Source organism: Necator americanus, chromosome III (assembly GCF_031761385.1).
Source record: "Necator americanus strain Aroian chromosome III, whole genome shotgun sequence".
NCBI classification, from domain to species: Eukaryota; Metazoa; Nematoda; class Chromadorea; order Rhabditida; family Ancylostomatidae; genus Necator; species Necator americanus.
Window position 1 is genome coordinate 21,309,998 of NC_087373.1, and position 22,481 is coordinate 21,332,478.

At 45.4% G+C, this 22,481-nt stretch overlaps 1 protein-coding gene across 1 annotated transcript; it reads left to right on the forward strand.

The window, feature by feature from the left end:
* Window positions 1–13,129: 13,129 nt before the first annotated feature.
* Window positions 13,130–13,639, forward strand: RB195_010362 (uncharacterized protein; the record flags this gene model as incomplete). The annotated part of the gene is made up of 1 exon (XM_064191331.1): window positions 13,130–13,639. One exon carries the CDS (start codon window positions 13,130–13,132, stop codon window positions 13,637–13,639), a length of 510 nt encoding a protein of 169 aa, XP_064048914.1.
* Window positions 13,640–22,481: the final 8,842 nt, after the last annotated feature.

Genomic DNA, 22,481 nt, shown 5'->3' on the forward strand with positions numbered 1-22,481 from the left:
AGGACGATGGGGTAAAATGAGAAGGGGCACGCTCATGCTCATTGGGAACTGCACCCCGAGCTTTGTGTTCTCCACACTTCGTCAATGTCGTGATACCCTTCAAGCCCATTAAGGTTGTTTTGTTCCAAGTATACATGGATCTCAACTTTGAGTCCTGGACTGTGATGCCGCTTTGTAATCGTCATATATCTCAGTTATATATATATATATATAAAACAAAATGACAACAACAATAAAATAACAATAATGAAAGGTGCTGGATATCAATTCATGTCTTGTTGGTTTTTGTTTGTGTTGTGTCTCAGAACGATTCATCACAGCGACACTGCAGCCACGTCTGATAGCGCCAACAAAGAAGCGTTACTGCAGAGGGCTCCTACGGCAAAATCTGGGTTTAATCATGCCTGTCGGCAGGACTGGATCAACAGACACACTATCTGTTTGTATCTTACATGTCATAATAGTATGTCGTGTTATAAGCGGTTGCGTACAAAGTTAGTCGGTTTCTAATCGCACTCTTCGTACTGCATGTGATTTTCCCATGGCCCGGCGCATTTAAAACGGTTCGTGACGAGGTGTACTATAGTGGATAGCGACTTTCGAACCAGAGGATGATGATAAGGGAGAGTAATTTTTTTTTTGGTCGCACCAAGCGAGACACTCCCTCAACTCCACGACTGCGACGTGCACGCTTCATGCTAAAGCCAGGAGCGGCGCAGCGAGTAAGTCCGGCAGCGTGGGCGCAATCGACCGTTCGGAACCGCACTACCTCCACCAGTTTTCCACTCCTGCGCAGTCGACAAGTTGTACGGTGTCATGTGGAACTGAGAAGGTAGAAATATCCACTTGCTGCAACTGTGGCCCCGTAATTATGCTCACAAACCTAACAGGATGCTAGATTGAAGCAACGCAAGCATTTTCGCATCCAAACGAATTGGCCAGTGTGGAGCAGCTTATCCTCATCAAGTCTCAAGTTTGCTGATTGTCTCAGATGTTGTTGACGACTTGTTCAAGGATCATGGAGGACATCTCTCAGAGAATCCATTTCCGTCCGCTCAGTTCCCCTAACGATTAGCTTCGATCGAGTTAAGTTTTCAAGCAATCCGTGGTTCAAGATATCCTTAAAATGTTCAGGATATGGGAAAGAGATCGTGGACGAAGATTTTCGATGTTTCGTAAGAAGAAAACGACCTGATCATTTACCGCATGAAACGAACGTTGATCAATGGTTTTCTGTGAAATTGTTTTTTATGATCATGTCAGCAGTGTTTGACTTTCATTGTACCTTCAGATGTACTTGAATAAACAAATAAATGAAATACGTTCGGCTAAAACACTAATGGAAATCGTCCAACTTTGTGTGTAACCGCTTAATTTATATTGCATTATAGTCAATTTGAATGAAGTGTGCTTATTAGAAATAGGAATTAAATTAATTGGGAAGGAAAAGAATAATTAAAAATCATTCTACATCGACGATCGTCGATTTCATGAAGAAGAAGCGTGCGTATGAAGAGAATTACCTATCGCAGTACCGAATCATATGGGGTGACGGTTAGGCGTGATTTAAACTCGTCTAAATTCCTTTCCGAATCGTTCGAGTAAGCTCCTATGTGTACCTGTTCAGGTTGTGGTTTGATAATTTAAATAGAATCCATTTTCGAGAGAACATTCCAGGCATATCTCTTGTCTCGAAACAAAAAATTGAAATTACTTCTCCAGTACATTTTACAGCAGATGGAGGTAGGGTGCAGTAGAAGCATCCTAAAAAGGCGAGTGATGGACAGGTTTACAATTTATCGTCGAGTTATAACATACGCTGATTCTAAACGAGAACAAGTACTTGACCACCTGATATCTTTCACTAAAAAAGTATTTCCCAACAAGTTTGCATTACGCAGTCACAGCAGAAGGGGCGACTAGGGGTTCTAGTGATAGAACACATTCGTTTACTCATTACCCAGCAATGCAATTTTGTTGCTGCTTGGTGCAAAGCACGACCAGGTAGGAACGATCTGAATCCCGGCCCATCGGCTGTGATCGAAAGAAGGGCCCTCGTTCGCTCCACTCATCAGTATAGACTGAATGAAGCCATAGTCGGGTCAAAAGGACACAAAGTTTGGTGCAGTTGCGTAAGCGCCTGCACTCGAAGCAACGCGGTGGAGCTAGCGGCCGGAAGAAAAGCAGGACCATCGCGAACTACTGCCATGAGTGGTCCCAACTTGTTCTAGCGAGGGTCCCCCTCGATTCCAGCCGCTAGGCTCCACCGAACTGCTTCGAGCGCAACCGCTTGTACAACTGCCCCATCTTGATGCCGTGACCGTACCTCGATCACAACCGTTAGTCCAACCGCGCTGCTTGCGCTCCCGATCATTCTGACCCGATTACCCGATCTTGCAGAGGGCAACAATAAAATGAATGCTTTTGATTGATTTCAATTGAATGCTATCCACTGCTTGCGTTATGCTCAAACGTTCGCTGCCACTTTCGTAGCCGCTTTCAACGCGCCGCAAAAATATTTAAAAAAGGAGAAAACTCAATAATAAATGGCCCCTCATCTCAGGTCATCAGAACGAGCTTTGTTAGAGAAAGTGCAGAAAGGTGAGCAATGAATTCTCACATCAGGTTTAACAGCTGAGAACTGCAGTCCGTGTATCTGTATGGAGAGAAAAGATTACAGGACAGTTTTACTCAAAGAAAGTGCACATGAAATTCATTATTCTGGAATTATTTCTATTTTTACGGAGAACTCTGAGTCATCAGAAAAAGCGAACGATCGGCAGAATCTGAGTGCGGTAAAATACCAGTTTCCCTTCCAGGAACTGATTTCCAGCAGATTGTGGCGCAACCCAAGTGCGACTAGCTTTAGGAGCAATTTGCCTCGTGGTGTAAAAAAGGTTAAAAAAGAACGCTAAAAAGACATGTATCAAGAAGCGTTTTTTCTCCCTTTTTCTCTCTTTCTCTCTTTCTTTCTTTCTCTTTTTATCTAACTGAAGAAGTTGATCTTATAAGAGTGGAATTACACGCAAAGTTCCGTAAAATGAACTCTCGTATAATCGTATTGATCCTTATGGGATCACAGGAACATCTGAGTGGGACAAAAACACCACTGACTGTACGCATGGGCGTCTAGCAGGAATTAACACATCTTGTGCTGCTTTTGTTCAAGGACTTGAGTCATTTGTTTTTTTTTGCCTGTTTCTTCAGTCAGAGTGGAGCGGATTTTATTTTACTTGTATTTCATTTTATTACTAAACGTAAGGTGATTTGTTAATTTAAAATCACAAGAATAATGTTGACATAATTCTTTATCAAAGCACCTAGGTTGAGAACCCTGGAAGGAGAGATTATTGGCTGTAGTCCCTAAGACAAGAACATATGGAGCATGTCGACGAAGAACAGTGATGAAGTGAAAATCACTGAAAACTTGTTTCCGAAAAAAAAAACAGAAAAGAAAACGAAAAAGGAAAGGTGAAGACCACAGACACTAGTGTAAAAAATACACCAACAACACTAGTGCAAGTCGAAAAGTCTATAATTCAGTTGATTATCAATAATTATTACCAACGACAACGATTCAGTCGATTTCATTCGATTGAATTGTGTGGGCGATCTGAGAGCTATATGAGTAATTTTCTGCTTTGCAATGTCAGTCACCCAGTTCATTAAGGGCAGCGTGTCAAGAACGTGCTGTTGGAGTCTCTCCATGAGGAGATAGCAGTAGGGCCCAGATCACCTCCAAGACCGTCATCGCGCTCAGTTCCGCTAGTAACTCAAATATTCCATTTGAAACAGCTCGTAGCACGTGTGCCTCCACCGATGCAACTGATTACAGGCAGTAGAACGGGGGCAAACTGCGGCCCAACTACTGCGTAGGTTTGGCAGCTTCTGCTGTTTACTTGGGTCACATTCGTTACATCGCGGATGACGGAACTAACTCTGTCTTGCTGCGTAATAAGATGCATCGTAGGGACGCGTGGGCGATTCACACGCGTTTTTCTGAATTACTGGGCGGAAACAGGCAAGCATATCACGATCATAGTCGTGATCTCTACCCGCTGCTATCTACTCATAAAGAGATTCCAACAGCATCAATTCATGATGCGTTGCTTTCCTTATTTGGGGGTGTATCTAACTGTTCAAATAGTGCGAGACCAACACAGAAGCGCCTAAGACTCAATGGACTATATATAATCACTATTTTCCGCGGAGAAACGTTGGGATCTCGTTGTTTGCCCTCCTGTCCAGTTATTTTACTAGGCAGCCACAAGATTACTATAGACCGAATACTATTGGTCGAAGTCTGAGGTCATAATTACCACGTGGAGAGGTAATCCAGAACTTGTTGACAGAAGAAGTATAGAGACCCAAAATTCTTCTTAATTTCATTTTTAAATTCAATAACATTCCCAACATAGCTTTTTAATGTCCTCTCACCTCTCTTTTTCGTATTTAACAACTATAAACAAAATTCTACCCTCATCTTAGCTTGCATTGTATCTGATCGTTAGTGCGATGAGCTCGTGTGAAAAAAGCGACCTTGGAAAAGAAATGGCCTATAAATCAGACTCAACTGGTTATCAAGTTAAACTATCGAAACCCAGGTACTCAAGTGCTTTTGAAATAGTTCACAAGAAAATGTTTTCAAGGCATCGAAACTTGCAGCTTTGTTGAGCAACCTCAAAATTCATATTTGTGGTGCATGTAATCTCGTTAATATTTGTCATACCTTTTTAATCGAGTGTAGTGTAGCGGTTAGAGGTTCCTCGGTCTACACGATCGTTCGGAGGTTCGAAGTGGCCACCAAGCCGTTCATCCCTCCGGGACCGTTACATTGGTACCAGACTTGTCTGGGAGGATACAAGCACTGACTCGAAACATCGGTTGCAGTTAGTTACACGTGGATAAGCCTCGAACCATTTTGTATCAAAGTGAAAGAAAGAACGTGGTGGCCATCCCCAAGCGAATAGGTTAACGCCACACACTTTATCCTTTATCCTTTTTAATCGAGTCAACACAACATCTAGAACTGCTTTATTTCAGATTAAAGTGAAGGGACCAGCTCAGCTGACGGCTGATCTGTATTTTCCACTTATATTTCTGCAAAGGATAAAGCGAAGACGACAATTGAGAGAGCACACCAATGTAGAAGATTGCGGAGGGAGAGACTATCCTGAGAGTCTGAGTGAACGAAGTCTCAAAATCAAGAGGAACCCAACAAGAGTGCTACTACTACTTCTTCTATAACTGCATCAACAGTCCACCAAAATTCACTTAAGGTTCATGGCGTTTCTGTTTAATAGTGAAAATTACCGAACACAACTCCTTCTGCACTTGTGAGCTGACGTTTAGGAGCTCTAATTTGCAAGTGCACGCTCCCAAGCAGGACATTCCGAGCAGGACCTAGAATATTCACCTAATGATTTCGAGAGCACCACACACGAAATTATGGAAACTCGCAACATATCACGGGTTCTGGTGTGCGATTCAAAAGAATAAACTGCCAACAAAACGGAATTTCTTTCTTGTTGAACAAGAATTCGGTGAAGACACCAGCAAAAGGATTACTTCTACTCTATTTAAATGGGCCTAGGTCGAAAAAGAAAAGCAACCATTTGGGGATCTTCAACCTAAGAGATAAGAGAACCACCCTCAACTCCACTTCTGCGCGGAGTCCTCTTCCTCCTCCTCCTTCTCCGCCTCCTGGAGATGATTACGGTCTCGTTTTCCGAAGACAACAAACACCAAATTGAGCCGTTAAAACACATGGTGAGAACTCAATACTAAGGAGTACCTAATCGAACAATTGACTGTCGAGATACTATGAGGACACTTTGAAGGCAGTGGCGAACTTTGATCCAGAAGAGGGGATCATCAGGGGCAACCCAACACAATTTTAATTCTAACCTGTTGAAATCCATCATACTATGGTATCCAATATATCCTTTAAAGTCTATTGATAGAGACCTTTCCGTGTACTTTTGCTTCATTACAACAGAGTGGAACGGAATCGCAATGGAGCTGAAGTATTCCGTGTTAGTTTCACCTCAAATGAAATGTACAGGAGATGTTGGCCGTTGGCTTGGAATTCAGGAGACGTCATGGTGGTCGCACGAGTCACACTTCAGTCTTTTTCATCACGCCGTTACTGGGAAGTGACACTGAGAATCCCTCGAACAGTAGAAAAGTCCGTCAAATCTGTGAAGGATTCCTCAACTCTTCTATCAATCTCCCTTTGATTCGCATAAGATGAAAGAGAAGAAAAACTAATCCAGGGTGAAATTGATAAGCTGAACCAGAAAACAAGGAAGCGAAGAGGACGACAGCTCGTCGATGAATACATGCTTCGCCTCGTTAGCTATTATGACTTCTGTTTAACACGTTGACGGCAATATGGCCCGCCGTTGTGTCGTATGCATTATTATGCACGGGAAGCAAAAAAAAGACCATGTAGCGTACACAGAAAATGAGACATCTATTTAATACAACAATATGACGAACGGAAAGGCTGCATGTGAGAGGTCAAAAATGCCGTTCTTGTCCCAAAACTGCGCAGAAATTGAAAAAGTACGTGTCGTTAATGTATTAAAAAACGAAAAAAAAACGTTGCTGCAAAAAAGACCAATTTCTCAAAGTCCATGAAAGTGCGATTGATCATATGATTTTTTGCGTTGAGATGTACATTAGGCGCTCAAAAAATAATGCAGCGTGATTTCTTTCTTCGGAAATTTTTTTAAGTAAAAGCAACTTTGCAACTCCAAAAGCTGACTAATTCCCGAGAAAGATTATTTCTTCTCTGAGAAATGGTCGGATTTTCTTAGCGTCATGTTAGTGTCCTGTAAGAGAATGCATTCTCCTTAGATGCTATTGCTGATAGGAATTTTCCCAACGTGCACAACGTCTTCATCGCACTCACGACTAATAGAGTTTCGGTTGACTTCGCATAGCACTAGCATTCGCGGAATACAAACTAAAGGATAAAGGATAAAGGATAAAGGATAAAGTTTCTGGCGTTAATCAATCTGCTTGGGATGCGCCCCCACGTTCACTTCAATTCAGAATCGTTTGAGGTTCACGAACGTGTAACTGCCCTATACAATGACTGGCGATTGCCCATGTGTCAAGTGAGTGTTTTTATCCTCCCAGACAAGTCTGGTACCAATTTATCGATCACGGAGAGATAAAGGAGTTGGTGAGCACTAGTACGGATTCGAACGTCCGATCGATCGTGCAGGAAGCGTCCCCTCTAACCGCTAGACTACACTGCCTTGGAATACAAAGTATCCATGCATATTTCTGACAGCTTCTTGTCAAACACAAGGAATTAGACTACGGCAACCTGCTTGTAACGCGTAATTCTGACTTCATTATTGAAGTTTATCCTACTGTGGTACCGCAATATATCATTAAAATTCTAGGGATAGAGAAATGACTTTTCCGTGTACTTTTGCTCCAATAGTCACAATAGAGTGGAGCGTGTATCAGTAACATGGCCATCTGACCTCTGCAGTGCTGAAACGAAAGTTTCAAACTGATAAGTTGTGGATTAAATCGTTTTTCACCTTTTCCGGAGTAACACATGCTCACAGTAATAAAAAGTACTTTTAAAACGTAGTGTTTCTTTCGGGAGAGAATTCCTCAAGTCCTCAAGCCCGTTTCATTTTGATTTTACCATTTTGGTTTTTTTTTTCTGAACCAAAGAGCTACTACTAGTATGCTAGTATGCTCTGAACTGTTGGCCTTCTCATCACTCAGTTGTTTTTCAGTTCCTCTTAGTCGTTTTTTCCCTGATTTTTTCCAATTTTTAGATGCACTCCACGTCTGTTCTGTTTTTTTTTTCAAACTTTTCGTGCTTAAATCGACATGCTTAATGCAGAACAGAAATTTTGCAGGAATCTTCAGGGACTTATCACCTCGATTAACCGTAAAAAGGCTAACCGTGTCAAAATGCTTCGTTTCATCACTTCACTTGATCTGAAAGGAAGAGAACCAATAAGATTAAAGAATAGGAATAGAACTTTCTTTTAGCATAAAACATTCTCTTCCAAATAATCTATAACAATTTGTAAATACTTTTAACTCTATCTTCACTCTTTATTCTGGAGATGAGATCATTTCTCAAACCGGCAGAGTTGCTCAAAAGTCCAAATTCGACAGTAAGTTAGTTTTAAAAGTAAAACGCGGAGGGCAAACCAGTTTACTGCTTCAAAATCATAAAGGAAATTGGAAGAAGTAGAAATGCGGATTCACCAGTGGAAAAAAAGAACATAAATTCGTAGCCAGTCCGAAAAAGTGTACGGGAACACTGAAAATTCCTAACGGAAAGAAGTGGGAGTCGTTTCATTTATGTTGTCTCTGCAACGCACAAACCTTTAGCTGCCTTTTCCTCTTGGAATGCGTAAACTATTGTCCGTTCCCGAAGGTCCAGGTAATCGTTCCAGGGAAGGTAGGGACAAACTTTTCTGCGAGAAAAACTAGCCTAGCATGTCATTTTCATGTTGCAAGATGCAGTGCAATTTCAATTAGTTGAAATTAGGAGTTTTCCTACAGCTAACTCACCTTTTAAATGTAAGTGTGTATAAGAATGCTTCCCTCTGGACGTAGGTGCCTAGGAAATGGAGCGTTTGCGTGGACACGGACCACTGAGATGGATCTAGCACATAGGACGGAGTGAGGTGAGTCAGCGAAGCTTGTTTTGTTTTCTCGCAGATTGTCTGTGATTCTTCCATTAAAATCTGCACTTATTTTAGCCATAAATGTTTAGAGAGCAAACATGAAATAATTGGTGCTTAAAATAAGTAAAATTAAAAATTCTGAATGAGATGACGAATAAGTTTTGTTTTATTTTATAATATTTTCTTAAATTACTAATATTTTCTTGCTCTAATAATTTCTAGCTGACATTGCAGAACCAGATTTTTGTGAAAGGTTTTTGCAAATGCGGTAGCGGCAGCAAAAATGTTCAGTTCAAAAGGTGAAACTGACGTCCTTTATTATCTCCCGCATGTACATAATTCCACAAACGGTCGCCTGTCCAGTGTCAACTGTGTCACGCCCCCTCACGCAAAGCCAGCCCTAGAATTAGGGAGAAAAGAAAAGCACCTGAGTTCCTAAGCAAGCAGTTCTTAAGTTTCGAAAACATTTCGACCGCAAATCCGCTCCACTACAATTGCACAAAAATACAGTTTGCGAGATCATATCCCCATTTCTTCCAAAATTTCGAAAATTTTTGCCTCTAAGCCTAACCGTGTAAGCAAATTTATCGGCATAAGAAAATAAAAAAAAATAAAAATAAATAAAATAATAAAAAGAATAAGAATAAGAGAGTCCAAAAGCGAGACACTCTGTTCTAAAAGGAAATAGTTAGCAAATTGAATTAGTCCGACTATTCGACACCTAACTTGTGTCGTTGTGATATGTATTGTGGCGGAAATTGTTATGAATTTGACATTTTGCTGATTTAATCGTATCCATGTCAACGTAGACAGTTTCATAAGATCTTAGCACAAGCATTCGGAAGCCTCATTAGAGCCGATATTTGAATAGCTTTAGTTTAAAGTTGATGATTAAAACAAAAGAACATTGATAGAAAATAAAGTCATTACTGGAGAAAAATACGGTTGTTCTATCGAATGGTAAGAAGATACAGCGTATCTCAACCTTATTAATAAAGTAAAGATAAAGTAAGAAGTTAATTTCAAAACTTTTCAAAGAACACTGCTAACGCAGCTCAATTCTGAGACGTTCTGTTCCAAATTTGAGCAATCACGTGATCGCTTGCTTTGGACTTCTATGACTTTCTCACTTAAGGAAATAGCACTCGAAATTTGTTTCTGTGTTCAGGTGAACTACATACCTCAAAAAGTGCACAAGCTTCTCAACCTCAATCTAACTACAACATAAACTCCCTGAGCACCTTCATCCTCACCCGTAGCAATTGGCGACATTTAAAACCAACATAACTTTTTATGTACGGAACCAAATGCGCTAGTAACCACCTTATTTTACACAACTATTCCGGATATTTCCGACGTTAAAGCAAATGGAAGGATCAATATTCGATGTGTTCATTTATTCGGTCTATTTTTGTGAATGTGAAGATGTGAAATCTCGTTATATTTGCTGGGGCAGAAATCACGAGCGCTACGCCTGTGAATAAGATAATTACTCTGGCCTCGCTGGGATTCGTAATCTATAACTCTACGTTCTCTTTGGGATTTCCGTAACAAGTCAATTCCGTGGTACCCTGCCATTGCGATGCTGTGAACGTTTTCAACTATTTGCCTGAATATGAATACGATTGAGAACGCTTGGAAGAAGATCTCGATCTTCAAGTTTCAAAACCACAGTAAATTGCACTACGACACATTCTACAAAAATATAACTTTGTCACCAATTTTCGATTCACTGATGAGAGCTCTTTCAATTTACCAACGTATTCCTCTTAGGGCAGAGTATAGTGCTTCTAGACTCGTTTTCTTTGCTCGGAATGTAGATACACTGACTAATTCGGTATGGCTCGAAAGCAATAACTTCCTGAATTTCTGAGAAGCTATCATTTCGCATGCACTGTTCTTCTTTTAAAATATCTGAGCGTCTGTAGTTGAAATATTTTTGAAACGTTTCCAAAATACGAACTTTAGGCCACTTTGCTTCTCCTTGATTGTGGGGCCGCATTTAGTGAGGCGACATAAGGCAGTCAGTTGTGAGCCTTGCTTGCCGACCTCACGCTGCAGGTCGCCTTCTAACTTCATAGCACGAAGAGCGAGAACTGCTGCTGTTCTCAGTTGCAGAGTTGTCCGCAAGTGAGAGTGAAAGTGCTAGCCTTTTCAACATCGACCTCTCTCTGTTGGCCAGAATTCTTCGAGTCATAAAGTTGATTTGAAACGTTGCAAACGATTGTAAACGGACCCCAGGAAAGGCCGTTTGCCCTTGCAACTCCGGGGGCCAAGTTAATGTGCACATATATTAAAGTGAAAAGATACAACAGAAAGTTCGCTTCCCAGAAGTGAAAAATAGCAGTGCAAAATGAGTGCGCTGCCTCGGTCAACTCTATTTCTCCCCAGAGGAGGCAAGAATGGTGAAGCACAGGAGAATGCTGCATAACAAGCTTTTCTAGGGAATAAGATGGCGGTTTCCAGTTGTTCTGTTTTTTGACAACCGTGGAAATCTCATTCACCAAAGAGATTTAACTGAGGAAATTCCATGAGTCATTTCCGGTATTCACAGGATTTAGCCGCCACCATCTAATTAGCGTCTGGTTGTGAATCTTCCCCACATTCGGCTAACAAAATCAAAATTAGAAACCCAGAGTCTTCGTAATAATTAAAAAAAAACTCTGCGGACTTCAACATAGCGTGCCGCGCCATTCGTAAGGTAAACTGCTGGAGAGCGGTTTTCGTGCAGTACTGAGCTAACAACCTTTAGTTTCCCTTGAATGCACTGCGCTGAATACAAAAGAGATTTATTGTTGTCAAAGGAGTATAACTTGTGGAAGTTTGCAGTTGCGAGGCCAAAAATATTTTCACTTCCAACTTGCCACACTATTCTATTCGATAGACTTTATATTTAAAATTTGCATAGTTCAGTTTAAAAGTAGAAGTCTCTGGCGGTACTGTAAAGAATGAGTCCTGCTCGCTGCAGTGCATTTCTTTCGAGCTCGAAAATTCTCTTTTTTCTGCAGAATTGTTTGAAACCCCGAGAGTTTGTTAGGAAATTAGAAGAAAATTAGGACTGCAAGAAGTAGGGCATTTGAAAGTTCAGCGCACTTGAAAATAAGCAGGCTTGAGAACTCGAAAACATTGAAAGAATAGAAAACCTGAGATCTGTGAAAATCAGACGAACCTGAGTGTTCTGAATCCTGTAAAAGTATCCAGTGCAATTCTCAGCATATAATCGCAAGAGCATTGCTTGAGTTTTGGCATAATTTGTCAGGCTGTCTGTAATTTGTGGAAACAAATAGTACAAATGTTAACAATCTCTATTAGGGCTGATTCTTCGGCGTCGTCGCTTTCTAAACCAGAAACAAAGGAATATAAATCGTTGTGGTTATCTTACTAGCTACGTCGCTGTGTAGCTAGTCGACTGATACCATGCGATAGAATAATGCTAATAAGGCTAATACTAATAATGATGTTACGCAAATATGACCGGTACACACTAGTCTGCAAAAGGTAAGGACGAAGATATAAAGTAATGTAACATAATAACAACTAACTGGAAATGATTGAAGGTGCCGCGGTGCGTTGGCAGAGTTCTTCCAGTCGTCCACAGAAACCTGGATTCCACATGGATTAGAGTAGCGTGACTATAGCATCAAATGGTGCTGGGCCCGCAACAGGAGGCAGTTGAAGGAGCGGGAAAAAACAGTATGTCGCGAAGAGAAAGATTGCGGCATCAGGGGTGATTCCGCTCCCCTCTCCCTTATCGTCCTAAAAGACCGCTTTAGTTCCTACGGGTAACATTAGAACGTTCCTCTTTGTATATGTTCGGGTCCCTTCAGCAACCTTCATAGGCTTCATTTGAATACACAGTCGAGAAGAACTCACTGGCCGCAGCTGGATGACGTCTCAAAGTGTGGAGCGCTGCAACAGGAACCGTTGTGAGCAACGGAGTCTTTCACGCCGTTTTTTTTTGGTACGAATAGGAGGAGATGAGCAGAACCACCCTTGATCCGCAATCTACCACCCAGTATAGAGTTTGTCCATCGAAGATCCATACCACGTCAGATTCGTGGGGCGATGCCTTCAAAGGCCACACCACGAATCTGATGTGGTATGGATATCCGATGGCTAAAGACTGTACGCGGTCGTAGATTGCAGAAACGTAAAGGATAACGCTAATTCGGAAAAAAATCCATACCACCCTAGATTCGTGGGGTGATGCCTTTAATCAGCGGCAGTTACGGTCCACTGTGTTGGTGTCCTTCATTACAACGTGGCCCGGAAATAACATTTGGGTGACCTTATACATGAAAAATTATAGAAAAACGAAAGACGATTATGAGGAGTGTATCCCAGGAGTTCGGTATTGCTTTTATCGTTGTTTCAAAAAATGCATGGAAAACGAATGATAGGCACTTTTCCCCAAAGGAAAAGAGGTGGTTGACCACGGTCAACTACAGCAGCAGATGGCAGCCACATTGTGCAATGGGCAAGAAGAGACCCACGTCCGTTGGCGCTCATTAATGCTGTCGCGCACTGCCACCCATAACAGCGGAGTCAGGGCCGTCTGCACCCCTGAAAAGATGCACGTGGTGGAGGAGTACAGTGTCATAATAACGTTGAACTATGAGTGTGCCATCTTCAAAGATTTTGAGGCTAGTACGCCTACGCAACATCATGCCTTCCCGCACCATCACAGCTGGACCACCAAAACGATCACAATCGTCAGTGTTTCTGAGTGCATTACGTGTTTCCGCTTCTCACCATATGAGAGTGCGTCCAGAATCACTACTGAAACCGAATCTGGTCTCATCCGAGAAGAGCCCGCGACCCCACTCCTCGTTGATCTGGTCCCTATACTCTTGGAACCATCGCAAACGGTGCCGCCGATGTACGAGTATCAACGGAGCACAACGTTCTGGTCGTCGTTTAAAGAGACCACCTATATGGACTTGTCGTGCCATTGTGGAGAGTGAGATTGCGTCTCTTGCAATCCTATTAAATGTGGTTGCCATCGCACGCAGTGATTGACGTTATTCCCTTCTTTCTTGTTGCACAATGTAGCGGTCATCTGCTGCTGTAGTTGACCGTGGTCGACCACCTCCTCTTCTTCGGGCAGCAGTTCCTACGATTCGAAAGCAAGCACATAAAAATGGGACAGAAAGTGGATCCTCTACAAAATAGGATCCTAGAGGCGTCCTAGAAGCAGAAAAAACCATAAAATTAATGGACAAAAAACTTTGCTGATACTATAAAATATAATTTGCCTATTATTAGAAAAATAATGGAAAGCCCACAAAGAGTAAAAGAAAAAGAGATGGAAATCTTCGGCATACTGTAGGGAGCGCTCAGTGCACAGAGCCGCGTCGCGTCAACGTGTTAAAACACATTTTTCACCGACTCAGTGGTATGGGGACGTGATCTTGGTGTTACTCAGCGCAAGTCAGCTCTTTGATTACTACAGCGCACTTTTCCTTCCTGTTCGCTTCTGGATTTTTAACATTGACCCGAAATGTCTCTGAAATATGCGGACAATAATGTTGGGTTCGTGCAGCAGGATCCTGGTGCTGGAAGTCTTATGACGTTGTGCGTAACGAGCTCCAAGCAGCGCCGCTAGGTTCCAACTTATAATCGAATGTTGTGGTTCTTTCATCCAAACACAAAATACTCACTTAGTTTAGTTGCTGTAGTGCTTCATACACGCTCTGTAGAACGTTAAATTGACTACACCATAGACGCAGTCGCCTTTCCTGGAGACATTACGTTGTAACCTGAACAGAGGTGGTCGTGCATTTTATTACGAATTAATTGTTTTCGAGATTTATGGGGGAGGGGACCCTTCCACAACTCTCATTTGTTCGTCGAAACCGCATTTTGCTTCTTCTGATTCGAGAACTTTGAAGCGTTAAAGCACGCAGAAACTGTAATTTTTAACTCTATGAGGGGTACGGGAGCAGGAGATGCTCCAACAATCTTAGAGAACACGTTATGTTCCGTTCTGCGGGCTGCTGGAGAGAAATCAAACAATTAAGAATTGAGAAAAGTTAAGAAAAATGCTAAACTTCTCAACTTTTTCTCAACTAGCTTTCAGAAAAAAACCCAGAAGTTCTCTGGAAAAGACATTTCAAGGTTTTTATAGCTCAAATTTCTTTACAAAAAGCAGCCACCTTTGTCTTGCTCTGTCTCTTTTGCAGTCTATTATTTATCATTATTCCAATTTAACAAAATCCAGTCCAGCAGTAGTTTTTAATCAGGGCCTGGTTCTAATCGCTAAAATGATCGCTTAATAACACCCGAATCCTGTGAACAGTGCTCCAAATACAATTTCAGAACTGCTGGTGAAATGTTCTTCTCAGTAATTTTTTTCCGGTTTCACGAAAATCAAGATTCCTGCGGAGATCGAACTATTCGCTGTCTATCATGTACTGTCACTGTCAATGAGTAAAATTGTGCGTAGAAATTAGAAAAAAGGAGGGAAAGTGCTTCCAGAATGCGTTTTGCTTCTAGTTTTGTTGGTTTGCTTTCACTTGTTTTTTCCACTTTGCAGAAATGGGATAATTACGGCGGAGATCGAACTCTCAACAGTTCGTTTTATTGTCTATGAATAAAATTGTGTGCAAATAGTAGGAAGTAGTGTGAAAGTGGTTTTATAATATTTGTTGTTCTTCTCACTAGCAGCACTTTATATTAGTATCCATTGTAGTAGTGTCATGATCTACTATATAATAACGGGCTTATTCTGTCACGTGTGTCTGTGTGTGTGTGTGTGTCAGTCACGAAATTCAAAATGAGGGGTGCGACGGGTCCACCGGCGTCGAGTTAATGCCTCGAAGCTAGGAAGCTATAAAATGAGGTGTGAAGGGGTCCACCGGCGCCAGATACCTATAGAAGGGGGTGCGACGGGTCCATCGGCGCCAGATAGCGTTAGAAGGCGGTGCGACGGGTCCACGGCGTCGGATACCTATAGAAGGGGGTGCGACGGGTCCCACGACGTCGGATACCTATAGAAGGGGGTGCGACGGGTCCATCGGCGTCGGATACCTATAGAAGGGGTGCGACGGGTCCATCGGCGCCAGATAGCCTTAGAAGGGGGTGCGACGGGTCCACGGCGTCGGATACCTATAGAAGGGGGTGCGACGGGTCCATCGGCGCCAGATAGCCTTAGAAGGGGGTGCGACGGGTCCATCGGCGCCAGATAGCCTTAGAAGGGGGTGCGACGGGTCCAAGACGTCGGATACCTATAGAAGGGGGTGCGACGGGTCCAAGACGTCGGATACCTATAGAAGGGGGTGCGACGGGTCCATCGGCGCCAGATAGCCTTAGAAGGGGGTGCGACGGGTCCATCGGCGCCAGATAGCCTTAGAAGGGGGTGCGACGGGTCCATCGGCGTCGGATACCTATAGAAGGGGGTGCGACGGGTCCCACGACGTCGGATACCTATAGAAGAGGGTGCGACGGGTCCATCGGCGTCAGATAGCCTTAAAAGGAGGCGCGACGGGTCCATCGGCGTCGGATACCTATAGAAGGGGGTGCGACGGGTCCATCGGCGCCAGATAGCCTTAGAAGGGGATGCGACGGGTCCAAGACGTCGGATACCTATAGAAGGGGGTGCGACGGGTCCATCGGCGCCAGATAGCCTTAGAAGGGGGTGCGACGGGTCCAAGACGTCGGATACCTATAGAAGGGGGTGCGACGGGTCCATCGGCGCCAGATAGCCTTAGAAGGGGGTGCGACGGGTCCACGGCGTCGGATACCTATAGAAGGGGTGCGACGGGTCCATCGGCGCCAGATACCTATAGAAGGGGGTGCGACGGGTCCACGGCGTCGGATACCTATAGAAGGGGGTGCGACGGGTCCATCGGCGCCAGATAGCCTTAGAAGGGGGTGCGACGGGTCCACGGCGTCGGATACCTATAGAAGGGGGTGCGACGGGTCCATCGGCGCCAGATAGCCTTAGAAGGGGGTGCGACGGGTCCATCGGCGCCAGATAGCCTTAGAAGGGGGTGCGACGGGTCCATCGGCGTCGGATACCTATAGAAGGGGGTGCGACGGGTCCAACGACGTCGGATACCTATAGAAGGGGGTGCGACGGGTCCATCGGCGCCAGATAGCCTTAGAAGGGGGTGCGACGGGTCCATCGGCGTCGGATACCTATAGAAGGGGGTGCGACGGGTCCATCGGCGCCAGATAGCCTTAGAAGGGGGTGCGACGGGTCCACGGCGTCGGATACCTATAGAAGGGGGTGCGACGGGTCCATCGGCGCCAGATAGCCTTAGAAGGGGGTGCGACGGGTCCATCGGCGCCAGATAGCCTTAGAAGGGGGTGCGACGGGTCCAAGACGTCGGATACCTATAGAAGGGGGTGCGACGGGTCCATCGGCGCCAGATAGCCTTAGAAGGGGGTGCGACGGGTCCACGGCGTCGGATACCTATAGAAGGGGGTGCGACGGGTCCATCGGCGCCAGATAGCCTTAGAAGGGGTGCGACGGGTCCATCGGCGGCGGATAGCCTATAGAAGGGGGTGCGACGGGTCCACGGCGTCGGATACCTATAGAAGGGGGTGCGACGGGTCCATCGGCGCCAGATAGCCTTAGAAGGGGGTGCGACGGGTCCATAGGCGTCGGATACCTATAGAAGGGGTGCGACGGGTCCATCGGCGCCAGATAGAATACCTATAGAAGGGGGTGCGACGGGTCCATCGGCGCCAGATAGCCTTAGAAGGGGGTGCGACGGGTCCACGGCGTCGGATACCTATAGAAGGGGGTGCGACGGGTCCATCGGCGCCAGATAGCCTTAGAAGGGGGTGCGACGGGTCCATCGGCGTCAGATAGCCTATAGAAGGGGGTGCGACGGGTCCACGACGTCGGATACCTATAGAAGGGGGTGCGACGGGTCCATCGGCGTCAGATAGCCTTATAAGGAGGGGTGCGACGGGTCCATCGGCGTCGGATACCTATAGAAGGGGGTGCGACGGGTCCACGACGTCGGATACCTATAGAAGGGGGTGCGACGGGTCCATCGGCGCCAGATAGCCTTAGAAGGGGGTGCGACGGGTCCATCGGCGTCGGATACCTATAGAAGGGGGTGCGACGGGTCCATCGGCGCCAGATAGCCTTAGAAGGGGGTGCGACGGGTCCATCGGCGCCAGATAGCCTTAGAAGGGGGTGCGACGGGTCCATCGGCGTCGGATACTATAGAAGGGGGTGCGACGGGTCCATCGGCGTCGGATACCTATAGAAGGGGGTGCGACGGGTCCATCGGCGCCAGATAGCCTTAGAAGGGGGTGCGACGGGTCCACGACGTCGGATACCTATAGAAGGGGGTGCGACGGGTCCATCGGCGCCAGATAGCCTTAGAAGGGGGTGCGACGGGTCCATCGGCGCCAGATAGCCTTAGAAGGGGGTGCGACGGGTCCATCGGCGTCGGATACCTATAGAAGGGGGTGCGACGGGTCCCACGACGTCGGATACCTATAGAAGGGGGTGCGACGGGTCCATCGGCGTCAGATAGCCTTAGAAGGGGGTGCGACGGGTCCATCGGCGTCGGATACCTATAGAAGGGGGTGCGACGGGTCCATCGGCGTCGGATACCTATAGAAGGGGGTGCGACGGGTCCATCGGCGTCGGATACCTATAGAAGGGGGTGCGACGGGTCCACCGGCGCCAGATACCTATAGAAGGGGGTGCGACGGGTCCATCGGCGCCAGATAGCCTTAGAAGGGGGTGCGACGGGTCCACGGCGTCGGATACCTATAGAAGGGGGTGCGACGGGTCCATCGGCGCCAGATAGCCTTAGAAGGGGGTGCGACGGGTCCATCGGCGCCAGATAGCCTTAGAAGGGGGTGCGACGGGTCCACGGCGTCGGATACCTATAGAAGGGGGTGCGACGGGTCCATCGGCGCCAGATAGCCTTAGAAGGGGGTGCGACGGGTCCACGACGTCGGATACCTATAGAAGGGGGTGCGACGGGTCCATCGGCGCCAGATAGCCTTAGAAGGGGGTGCGACGGGTCCATCGGCGTCGGATAGCCTTAGAAGGGGGTGCGACGGGTCCCACGACGTCGGATACCTATAGAAGGGGGTGCGACGGGTCCACCGGCACCAAATACCTATAGAAGGGGGTACGACGGGTCCAATGGCGTAGAGTTGGTGCACCGATGATAGATACCTTTAGAAGGGGGTGTGACGGGTCCAATGGCGTCGAGTTGGTGTGCCGGCGTCGTAAAGCTAGGGACGTTGTAAAAGTTTTATAGTTGTAACCACTTTCGGCGTTGCGCTCCACCTACTCGGCTCCGCTGTTCCTCAGAAACTGGATATACACGTTCAAACAGCTGCTTAAATAGTAGCACGCTGTTTATGTGATCTGACGTGGAACGCTATCTTTATCAGTACGATGATGTTGTCCACGTCATTTCATGTTAAACATTATTCTGCCGTAACTGTTAGGGAGAAACAACAGGAAAACCCATTCTTCGAATACCACTTTCAAATCGTGTCTACACTGTGTAGGGAACGAAAACGAATGAGTGTTTTGAGCTAAAAGTAACCTTTAGGGTCAGAGTAATTTCAGTAGAAGTGCTGTTCAGCAGTAAGAAGAGTTGTGCAAGCGAGGGGAGCACATTGAAAACCCGAAAGCTGTAAAATTGGGTGCGACGGACAGCGTGGAACTGTTGTACAGTATTATTTTGCAGTAATTTTTTTTTGCGTGTCGCAGAAGTTAAATGGCACGTTGCAGCCGTTTGATACCCGTGGCTACTGCGCGCGTTGTTCATCACCTCTATGACTCCTCCGTGCGTTTGTTTCCTTGCACGTTTGCCTCAGCTTGGTATTGTGCTCCTCAGAAAGTGGAAACACGAATGAAACCGGCTGCTTAAATAGTAGCCAACAGCTTACATAATTTGACAAAGAACGTTACCTTTATCAGTACGATGATCTTCACATTATTTTATGTTAAACATCATTCCTTGATAGCTGTTGAGGAAAATAGGGAGAACACCCATTCTTCGCGTAATGCTTTAAAATTGTGTATATATTATATTCGAACCGAAGTAGTGTTTGAAGCTAAAGTTTGAATATTCTCAAAATGTAGAACTGACGCGTTTAGAAAAAACTATGAAATTTTTTGTCTTTATATACATTAAAAAAGAAAGAAGAAAATAACAAAACAACATGAAAACAGAACTCTTATTATTTACAGAAAATATCACTACCACTAATTTTTGAATTTCAATTTAAAAGTATATTTTGGTTAGTTGATGAAAGTGAGCGAAGCGAACACCACACAAAGTCTGAGAGTCCGGCGTAAGCCGGACGATCAGACTTGTATATAATAACGAGCATAGTCCGTGTGTGTGTTTGTCTGTGTGCCACGAAAATACTCCACAATGATGCAAAACTCTGCAGCTCCGATTGGTGCGCCGGCGCCAGATACCTGTAGAAGGGGGTGCGACGGGTCCACCGGCGCCAGATAGCCATAATATGGGGTGCGACGGGTCCACCGGCGTCAGATTGGCGGGCCGGCGCCAGATACCCATAGAAGGGGGTGCGGCGGGTCCACCGGCGCCAAATAACCATAATATGGGGTGCGACGGGTCCACCGGCGCCAGATAGCCATAATATGGGGTACGACGGGTCCACCGGCATCGGATACCTATAGAAGGGGGTGCGGCGGGTCCACCGTCGCCAGATACCTATAGAAGAGGTTGCGACGGGTCCACCGGCGTCAGATTGGCGAGCCGGCGCCAGATACCTATAGAAGGGGGTGCGACGGGTCCACCGGCGCCAGATTGGTGCGCCGGCGCCAGATACCTATAGAAGAGGGTGTGACAGGTCCACCGGTGCCAGATACCTATAGAAGGGGGTGTGACGGGTCCACCGGTGCCAGATACCTATAGGAGGGGGTGCGACGGGTCCACTGGCGCCAGATTGGTGCGCCGGCGCCAGATACCTATAGAAGAGGGTGTGACAGGTCCACCGGTGCCAGATACCTATAGAAGGGGGTGTGACGGGTCCACCGGTGCCAGATACCTATAGGAGGGGGTGCGACGGGTCCACCGGCGCCAGATATCTATAGGAGGGGGTGCGACGGGTTCACTGGCGTCGGATTGGTGCGCCGGCGCCAGAGAGCTAGAAAATGGGGCGCGACGGGTCCCACGTCGTCATTGGTGCGCCGGCGCCAGATAGATATAACGTGGGTGAGACGGGTCCCGCAGAATCGAAATGGTGCGCAATAACTTCGCGTGCATGTCGCAAAAGATAAATGGTTAAAGCCGTTTCATAGCCGTGGCCATTGCGCGCGTTGCTTTTCACCTTCATGACTCCTCCGCGTATCTATTTCTTTCTTCGTTCGTCTCAAGTTGGTAGCATGCCGTTCTCAGAAAGTGAAAACGCGCATGAAAACGGCTGCTTAAATAGTAGCAGGATGTTTATGTGATCTGACGTGGAACGTTATCTTTATCAATATTAAGATGTCTTTTACGTCATTTTATGTTAAAACATCATTCTGTGATAACTATTGGGGAAATCAGGAGAAATATCCATACTTCGAGTAATGCTTTCAAATTGCATCTGTGTTATTCTGGCATCAAAGGAGTGTTTGTAGCTGATGGTAGAATATTCTCCCAATGTAGAATTGACGCATTTGGTACGAAAACTTCGTAATCTTTAATCCGTAATTTATAATATAAAAAAGAGAAGGAAAGTGTTGTTATAAAAACGCAAAACTGATTTTACAGAAAACACCACTACTATCAAATTTCATTGATCAGTGAAGGGGAGCGAAGCTAAAACCAGCGAAAGTCTGAAGTCCGGCTTTAGCCGGACATTCAGACTGGTTTATTAATATTTGCTATATTATATTATTTTGAATCTCTTATAAATCGTCCAATTTGTTTCTTTAATTCTGTACATAAGTCATTTTTCATTGTTATGAGCGGCTATACTAGAAAGAAGGAGCTGATAGAGCGGTTTTCTGGAGGGTCTTCTGTGGGTGGGGCGGGGTCGTTTTCAGCAGGGTTTTTCTCAACTAAGCTTGGTCCTGTCCGTCATCTAAAAAGCCCAGCAAAACTTAGCTGACAAGCCGTTCTCGGAAAGGGAAGCAGAAACTCTTGAAATCTCTGTGGGAGGAATTCAAGGACACAAGCGCTGTTCCATTCGGAGAGATGTTTTGAGCTGCACTGCGAAGCCTAAAGAATATAATCCACTAAATCCACTAAGACTAAACTGGTTAACATTCCACAACCAGAAGTGCGAAAGTTCAGAAGTGCGGTTTTATCACACGGAGGTCCGCTAATATCACCGCAACGCGGCTACGTAGGTAAGCACAACTTGGACTCTTTTGGGTTCGATTTTGGATGTAGCAATGATTATTTGTTTTGGAAGAGGTATTTGAGAGGATATATGACAAATGATCTGACTTTCCAGACTCTAACGAAGGCGACGATGCCGAAACGTTAGCCGTAATAAAGTTTGTTAACAATCTTGGCTGTTGCTAACTTGACTATCGAGAAATCCCACAACCATGTTTTCAAGGGAAACCAAATAAGCGGACATTTTTTTTGTGCTGCAAGAAGAAGGTAGTAAACAGCTCCTGCCTCCTTTTTCCTTGAAAAAATTAATTTAAAAAATCGCATTGAGACCACTTTAGAACCCACCCTTGTTGCTCCTATGATTGATTTTAGACGAGGGGTGTTAATGCTAAACAAACAATATAAAATCATTGATGTGATGTACACAGATTGGAGGAATCCACGAATTCGAAACATTCTGTGGTGTGCTTCCCAATGAGTATGGGGGTACGGTTGACCCTGCATCTCTATCACT